Source organism: Rhincodon typus, unplaced genomic scaffold (genome assembly GCF_021869965.1).
Source record: "Rhincodon typus isolate 14 unplaced genomic scaffold, sRhiTyp1.1 hic_rhity00006446, whole genome shotgun sequence".
NCBI classification, from domain to species: Eukaryota; Metazoa; Chordata; class Chondrichthyes; order Orectolobiformes; family Rhincodontidae; genus Rhincodon; species Rhincodon typus.
The window spans coordinates 1,930-9,955 of NW_025972084.1; the positions used below are offsets into that span (position 1 = coordinate 1,930).

The window sequence follows — 8,026 nt, forward strand, 5'->3', positions numbered from 1 at the left end:
CCTTCTTGGATGTGTTTGTCTTATTTGGTTTTTGCTTAAACTATTTTAATGTGCTTTCCTTCAATCAAGTTTTAACAATCTCTCTTCATTTTGTTGTTTTAACTTGGTTTCCTGTCTTTCTTTTCTTTCCTTTGCAAATTTGATGCCCTCCCATTTCAACTTGAAAATTCTTCTAGTTTTAAATGGGGATAATATTTTTGTCTGGATTTTGCCCTTCGATCTTAGCTGTTCCTGTGTTATTCACCCCTACCTTGCCTCACTGTTGAATTTCATCCCTTTTGCTGTTGATTTTCATTTTTAATTCACTTCTGTTTTCCTCACTTTCCACTCCTGTGGAATGGTGGACTGTTTTCAATTTCCCTTACATTTGCTCTTTTCTGCCAATGGTTTTACTGTTTAAATTGTATTGGTGACTGTTCCCTTCCCCTGTGGGACTGCTGCCACACCTACTTTATTTCTCCTGTTTCTGCCTCATGACACTTGTGGCCATGTACTGTGGTGTAGTTGGGCTGCTTTTCCCCTCCTGATTGTTATTCCCCCTTGTGGTGAATCTTATAGTTGCACATTCACTGTCCTTTTGTTTCTTGCCTCTGACTGGGGCAAGTGGCCTGGGCAGAGGCTGTCATATCTACTGTGATTTGATTAGGAGGGTTGTGAATGAATCTTGTTACCCCAGTGAAATCTGTTTCTTTCCTTTCTGTTTTGAAAGACTTAGCTTCCCATGTTAGGTCCAGGTCACTGAGTGGCTTGTGGTGTACTCCCCATCTGAGCAGATTTTCCATTACCAATTGTTGTGGGCCTGGGGATGGAGACTGGCTCATGAGCTGGTCACCAGTAGATAATCTCTTGTGTGCTAATGCTTTCCTCCTTGCAATTCTCTTGGAGGATTCGCAGGAGCCTGAGCAGCTGCGCAAACTGTTCATTGGTGGCTTGAGCTTCGAAACGACAGATGACAGCCTGCGGAACCACTTTGAGCAATGGGGCCGGCTGACAGATTGTGTGGTGAGTTTGAGTCCCTTGTTTGACAGCAGTTTGTTGGTGTCCTTTCTATGGTGTGTGGCTGATTGTGTGTAACAATCTCTTCTCAGGTGATGAGAGACCCAAATACAAAACGCTCCAGGGGCTTTGGCTTTGTGACTTATTCCTGCGTCTCAGAGGTGGACAGTGCCATGGCTGCCCGGCCTCACAAGGTCGACGGTCGTGTTGTGGAGCCCAAACGTGCTGTGTCAAGAGAGGTGGGTCCCCCTTTCCTGGCTGGCTGATAGTTGCAGGCGTGCTGAGTTGTGTATCTAGCGTTTTGTGATTTGGTGCTTGTCTGTTGTTAGGACTCCACCAGGCCTGGAGCACACTTGACGGTGAAGAAGATCTTTGTTGGTGGCATCAAGGAAGATACAGAGGAACATCACCTACGGGACTACTTTGAGAAATTTGGCAAGATTGAGGTGACTGAAGTAATGACAGACCGTCAAAGCGGGAAAAAGAGGGGATTTGCCTTCATAACGTTCGATGACCACGATGCTGTCGACAAGATTGTTGGTAAGGGTTGAAACTTGCCTCTGGGGAGGGTAACTGACTGGGGGTTCTGGCTGAGATTCCACTAAATTCACTTCTCATCATCTCTAGTTCAGAAGTACCATACAGTGAATGGACACAACTGTGAAGTCAGGAAGGCCCTTTCCCGTGAAGAGATGCAGAATTCTGGCATGAACCAGCGAGGTGAGCTGTGCCCTGAGCTGTTTGAGCCTATAGGCCTGTTGTTTGCTGTGCGTCACCTTTTTTATTGTTGTAATCCTGGTGTATATTTTCCTTGTGTAGGACGAGGAAGCTCTGGCAACTTTGGCCGAGGCAACTTTGGCAACTCCGGTAACTTTGGCCGTGGTGGTGGAGGAGGAGGTGGCAACTTCGGAAACAGAGGTGGTGAGCTGTTGTGTTTGAGCCTGGTGGTTTGTGGTACTTTTGTGGGTGTTTGTTGGTGTCCCTGACGGATTTCTTTGTTGCAGGTGGATTTGGTGGCTCCAGAGGAGGTGGTGGCAACTATGGCGGCTGTGGTGATGGCTACAATGGTTTTGGCGATGGTATGTGTCATGGCCTCTGGGTTCAGGTGACAGCAGGCCCTGTGTTTCACTGTATCCCTTGTGGCTGACCGTGTCTAATTTGTGAATGACAGGTGGTGGATATGGGGGCGGCAGCGGCTATGGTGGTGGAGGCCGTGGTGGTCCTGGCTATGGTGGCAGCCCGACATATGGCAACCAGGGTGGTGGCGGATTCAGCGGAGGAGGTGGTGGCGGCAGTGGATATGATGGCTATGGTGGTGGATTTGGTGGTAAGTCAGCCCCCTTTCACTTTGAGCAGCCGTTTCAGTCGTTCATGCATGCCAAGCCCTGATCTGCACAGACACTTATTTATTCTCAACGCAGGCAACTTTGGAGGAGGTGGTGGAGGCGGCGGTGGAAATTACAATGATTTTGGCAACTATCCAAACCAGCAGTCGTCTAACTATGGGCCAATGAAGGGTGGTGGAGGAGGTGGTTATGGTGGGAGAAACTCTGGACCTTATGGAGGTAAGCGCTTCCTGAGTGTGACACGGTGCATTGGCCACTCTTGGGTTTCTGCAGTGAGTCTGACTGACCTGACTGTGTCCTTGCAGGTAATTATGGATCTGGAGGAGGTGGTGGTGGATCCTTCAGTCGGCGGTTCTAAAGCCAGGTGCGTATATGGGTAACAGCAGCAAGTGGGGGGTTGTGGCTAGCATGGGACTCCCATTATTTTTGTTTTTGCTGGGTGGGTCGGGTCCCTAATGCATCAGTAACTACAGCAATCTGGTGGGTTGGGGAGGCAAAGCTGTGCATTGAAGATTGGTTTTTGGCCTCTTCACTCTAATCTTGTGCCCAGCAAGTTGGAAGCTCCAGGAAGCCCCTGATAACAACAAGCACTTACTCCTTTGGAAGTGGGAGTTGGGCAGAAGGGTGTTGAAGACTGTTGTGTATATATGTTCAATTGAAATATATTACTGCATCTGAACAGTATAGCAGTCAGTTTGCGTCTATCTCTAATTGCAGTGCCAGTGTATCTACTGTGCGCATGCACCTATGAACTGGATAATTACTCGTAGGGTTAAATTTTCTTGGCAATGGGTTTGGCCAGTGGATGCCCTGCCCCTTTTGCCCTTGGCTATGTTTTTAATAGAAAAAAAGAAACATGTATTGAGAGAGTGCACGATATAATAATTTTATCCCATGTTGTTCAACAGGAACACAGTACTTAGCAGGCGAGGATGAGCCAGGAGATTGTAACAGGGAGACAGCAGGTTACTACAATACAAATCTCAGCCAAGCACAGGGCACAACTGCTACCGGAAGAGAAGCAAATGTCTTTTTAGTCAGAAAAGTCAGTGTTTGAACTCATGAACTTTGAAAGGAATAAAAATTTAAAACCCACATGCATGGATATCTGCGTAAGGACTGTAATTGATATTTTGATAAACTGTCGAACAGGTTATTTTATAGTTGTGACTTACCCCCTTCCCCCTGGAAGTGTACAATGAACATTCCAGTGAGTTTTATTAGAATTGTTTTTGATTTTATTGCTGCAGTTTTCAAGTGATATAAATGTATTAGTTGTGATCATGACTAAGAATAAAGAAACTTTCCATTTATTAGCCCTGCAGGTAGTCTGTCTTGTTTAAGGTCATAGTGATAAGGTTGTCAAGGGACATGTTTAAGCCAGTCAGGACCTCTGGGGGTTTTTCCTGCCTCTTGATCTGACTTGAGCTTAGTTCCTGCTGCTGCCCACCTCTGGGCAAGTTGGCCCAGGCAGTTTACACTGCACTGGTTGGGCAGGGGCCCTGTTGCTGTAGTCAAACCTCCAGCAGTTGAGTGCTCCACATACCACCCCCCGTGCCTGGTCCAGAAAGGCCATGTTGTGTTGAGCTTTGGGTCATCCAATGTGTCCCTGTGCACTACACTTAGTTAAGCACCAGTGGAGGATGTGGTGCATTGGAGTACGTGACTGGCTCCATTGCCCACTTGTCTGCCCTCCCAAGGTGCCAGTACAGGTGCAGGGTTCAGCCCTGTGTTCACCACTTGGCTCTTAACATACAATGTCCCTGTTGGTTTGGGGTCTGGGGCTGTTTGTCTCCTCACTTGAGGTGCGCCAGTTGAGGTTTTACTGGCAACATATTTGCAGGGACCAGCTCTTAAACCTGCCCCTGCTGCTGTAGAATTGGGCCCTTTTTTAGTTCATTCACTTTTTTTGTAATATTGAAGTTGCAGCATAAACAGCTTCAACACTTGAGTTAAGGAGATCTAAGCTTTCTGTTAGAATGAGGTGTGGGCCACGCTACGTTCACGTTACAATCCATTGGAGCCAGGCAGATTTCTTGGTTCTGGTTCAAACTTGGTGGTTTTACTTTTGAATGCTCCCTTGAATTGGGGGAGAAGGGGTAATAAATCAAGGTCTGGGGGGGGGGGGGGGGGGGGGGGCCCTCTGTCCTCTCTCTGTTCTGGGTAACTGGGCTGGCGTGAACGTAGCTGTGATGTGACTTGTCTTAAGCTTCCTTTTGAAACATAATGTGGAAGAAACTTTTTTCAAAAAAAAACACACGAAACAGTTCTTTGCGTTGTAGCAGTCAGGAGACTCTGGACACTTTACCTTGGCACAGGCAGCGAGTGAGCTTGTGTAGTTGAGACCAGAGCGAAGCCGTCGACCAAAAAAAAAAACAAAAGGGAGCAAGCGTTCAATTGTTTGTTTGGCGGCCCCCCCTACACGCAGGCACAAAAAAGAAGCTGAGGAGGAAAAAAAGGAACGTTGTGCTAGAACCAGGCAGGACTGCCAGCTGCGGAGTGTATAGACCGTGTATAGAACACTTGGCTCAGCGAGGCCGCGAGCATGCACCGTCGGAAGGCAAGACGAGGCCAGCTTGTTATCACTTGATGATAGTGCGTGCCGCATTCTTAAAACGATGTAGGCGTTTTTGAGGGTTGCTCTATGCTTCGTGGGAGGCTAGCTATTGAGTAGCGCAGCCACAAGGAAGCCTTGCGACTAGGATTAAACAGGCAGGCAGACAGCTTACCCTGTTACACCAGGTATTCCAAATAGGTAAGGTCGCATTTCCTATTCTACGTTTTTATATTATTCTGGGGTAAACTTGGTGCCTCTGCTGCTCTTGGTTTTTTTAATTAAATTTTAATTTTGTTTTTTGTTTTGGTTTGTTTGGTTTTGAGTTTTTTTTTCTTTTTGGGGGCCGCTGCTGGAGACCAGTGCAATCTTGACTTGTTGTCCTTGTGTTTGTAGGTGGGCTATGAATGATTGATTGAAAGGGGGCGGACACCTGCCTGGACTGCAGTACCTTTCTTGGTGTTTTCCGGCAATTTTCCCAAAGGTAAGCTGACCATTAAATCCCGAGGGTTTCCGGCCTGTTTTCCTCCTTGATGTGCAAAGGTCTTGCCTTTTGCTGAATCTACCCTTAATTTAACAGCATTGTGACATTTTAAAATCGACTGGCCTAGGGCTCTGTACAAGAGCAGGTCAGCGCTGGGATATGTACGCAATATCTCATGTCTCTTTCCTCCAAGCACCCACCTCCGAAGCCATTTAATACACAAGTCCAGGAGTGCAATTAATACTCCAGTTGCCTGGGTAGCTGTGGTTCAGGACCATTCATGATCCTGATACAGAAGCCGTCCCAATGCAGTAGGGTCCAGTGCCCAGGCTTGATCTAACACACAGCAAGCAACATTCCCTTCCCCACAAATGCCAGATGACACCTCTGTCCAACAGGACAAACTCTAACCACTATCTTCCAATGTCGAGGGAGGCTGCTGTTGACTAGAAACTGAACCAGTCTTGGCCATATCATTACCGAGTTGGTCAGAAGCTTGGGAATCCTGCAGAGTAACATGCCCCCTGATTCACCCCCTCCCAAACAAAAGTCTGTGTGTCACAACAGCCCCCCCTTACTCCCTGATAAATCATCACCATGCCCTGCCCGCCTTTGACATTCACTCCCTCCATTTGCAGTTGTGTGCACCACTTGCTGAGGCTTCTGAGAGTGTCTTACACCTCAGGATGATATCGGGTGCAAGGAATACTGCTACCTGCACATTATCCCTTGGTGTCCTCCTTCCACACAGGACTCTGGGGTTCTTACACCCCCCCCAACCCCATAGAAAAGGCAATCAGGGATGGGCCACCCATATCCTGAGTGAACAAGGGCCTGGGGGGTGGGTGTGGTGGTGTCTTGCAGAGAGCTGATGTCCTCACTGAACTACTGAGTGTGCTGTTGTGCTCCTGAGGTAATCTTGTGCTGTTTGCCTTCCAAACAGGTGGAGCACCCTGGAAGATGTACGTTAATCCATAACGGGCCTTGCTCAACTCTGAACAGGAGTGTTCTCGACTTGTACCTGTTGAATACTGTGTATTTCCTCGTAGCTGTTGTGCAGCTTTTTTGAATAAAGCCACTTTTGACAATGCTGTGTTTGTGCTTTTTATAACTTCCTTCACACCCAGTATCTTGGAGAGATGCGGTCAAGAGGGGCTATTCCTGCTAATGAGCTCCTATGAATAAGAAGTGGGCTTCCTACGAAAGGGTGTGGATGCTCCCTTGGGGCGTGTGTGTGTGGCATTAAGTTCTTGATCTCATCCTCCTGCTGATATGATGATAGTGTCACAGTGCAGATGGATGGGGACATGGATAGGAAGGGTTTAGAGGGAGAGATAGTAGGAACTGCAGATGCTGGAGTATCTGAGATAACAAGGTGTAGAGCTGGATGAACACAGCAGGCCAAGCAGCATCAGAGGAGCGGGAAGGCTGATGTTTCGGTCCTAGACTCATCTTCAGAGTGTCTTTTTGTGCAACATAAGTGCACAGAATTGTGTGTGGTGTTGGGGTCTAACTCTGGATTTGGCACACACTTAAAACGTGAGCAGCATTGTGCTTACTAAGCTGCATGTCATCCCACACCTTCCTCATGAGTCCCTTGGTATCTGGTGCTACACCCCTATGTTTCCAAGAGCCCTTCTACCGCTTCCAGAGCATAGCCTTGCAGCAACGTTGGCAGGCATAAATGTGGTCTGCTTTCTGTTGCAGCTACAGGGCATGAGTGAGGAGGGGGTGGGGGGGAGGTTGTGCCCTCGAGGTACCTGTGTGGCAGAGAATTTTGAGATCCAGGGGTGTAAGAGGGCTGATGGTGTAGTGCTGCACACTTGCCCGCAAGGGGTGTGAGTCACATTTGTCTGCCAACAGTAGGGTACTTGGCAGTAGCACGCGATCCCCACATTGCAGCTTTCCTTTAAAACTCAACAGGCTGTGTTTCAGTGGCCTGGCCTGCATTTGCGGCTCAGTGCAGTTAAAACTCAGCCACTGAAAACAACATGCTGGAGATGAGGTGCTCGGGGCCCTGTTCACAGGGGGAAAGCAAGCTGTTTGAGTCTAGAGGGAAGGAGGTGATGTTGCGGCTGTAGGCTGTTGGTGCCACCCCTCCTGGGATATGTACGGTTTTGCCTCCTTTCTTAGTGGAGAAAGGTGGATTTAGGACTGAGTCGAAGAGGAGCCTCTTCATGAAAGAGTTGTGAATCTGGAATTTCCTGCTCGGTGAAGCAACTGAGGCTACCTCGTTGAATGTTTTCCCTTTCTTAATAAAAAAAAAGGATTTTATTTGGGCACAGTAAGAGCTGCCGATGCCAGAGTCTGAGCTAGCAGAGCTGCAGGAACACAGCAGGGCAGGAAAGTTGGCGTTTCGGTTCGGGACCCTTCTCCAGAGAGTGCCAGTGGAATTCAGGGTGACGTGAGCTGGTGGAGCCGAGTTCCCCCCCCGCCCCCGAAAAAGATGGGCCGCGATCCTAAACCGAATGGCCGAGCAGGGTCAGGGCTCGCTCCTGCTCCTATTGAGTTGGATGTAGGCTAAGACCAGTTTTGATCCTGCTCCACTGTTTTAACGCGACCGTTTGGTTCATCTTCTCTGGGTGTGGGATCCATCTACTCTCCCGCTCTTTATCCCGCTGTCCGCCAGGAACGTTCCTTCTCCTG

General features: G+C 48.4%; 1 protein-coding gene across 5 annotated transcripts; it reads left to right on the forward strand.

The window, feature by feature from the left end:
• The first annotated feature begins 495 nt into the window (after nucleotides 1–495).
• Nucleotides 496–6,468, forward strand: LOC125482152 (heterogeneous nuclear ribonucleoprotein A3 homolog 1-like). Of its 5 annotated transcripts, none has more exons than XR_007261563.1 (11): nucleotides 496–1,002; nucleotides 1,089–1,235; nucleotides 1,326–1,536; nucleotides 1,624–1,716; nucleotides 1,816–1,914; nucleotides 2,001–2,075; nucleotides 2,168–2,323; nucleotides 2,418–2,561; nucleotides 2,648–2,706; nucleotides 5,293–5,380; nucleotides 6,324–6,468. XR_007261563.1 is itself a non-coding variant. In XM_048594152.1 (10 exons), exons 1-9 carry the CDS (start codon nucleotides 820–822, stop codon nucleotides 2,698–2,700), a joined length of 1,164 nt encoding a protein of 387 aa, XP_048450109.1. In that variant the 5' UTR covers nucleotides 805–819; the 3' UTR covers nucleotides 2,701–2,706; nucleotides 3,251–3,655. The 5 variants fall into 5 exon arrangements, 3 of the variants coding, with proteins under 3 accessions (XP_048450109.1, XP_048450110.1, XP_048450111.1); XR_007261562.1 differs by having other exon boundaries at nucleotides 805–1,002; nucleotides 1,816–1,917; XM_048594152.1 differs by lacking the exons at nucleotides 5,293–5,380; nucleotides 6,324–6,468 and adding an exon at nucleotides 3,251–3,655 and having other exon boundaries at nucleotides 805–1,002; nucleotides 1,816–1,917.
• The last annotated feature ends 1,558 nt before the right edge of the window (nucleotides 6,469–8,026 follow it).

What these genes read in the sequence shown, in the direction of transcription:
- LOC125482152 (XM_048594154.1), top strand. Translation starts at nt 820, where the DNA reads ATGAGCTGGTCACCAGTAGATAATCTCTTGTGTGCTAATGCTTTCCTC. An exon ending in GCCGGCTGACAGATTGTGTG is followed by an intron (nt 1,003 to 1,088) that starts GTGAGTTTGAGT and finishes ATCTCTTCTCAG; the next exon opens with GTGATGAGAGACCCAAATAC. An exon ending in AACGTGCTGTGTCAAGAGAG is followed by an intron (nt 1,236 to 1,325) that starts GTGGGTCCCCCT and finishes GTCTGTTGTTAG; the next exon opens with GACTCCACCAGGCCTGGAGC.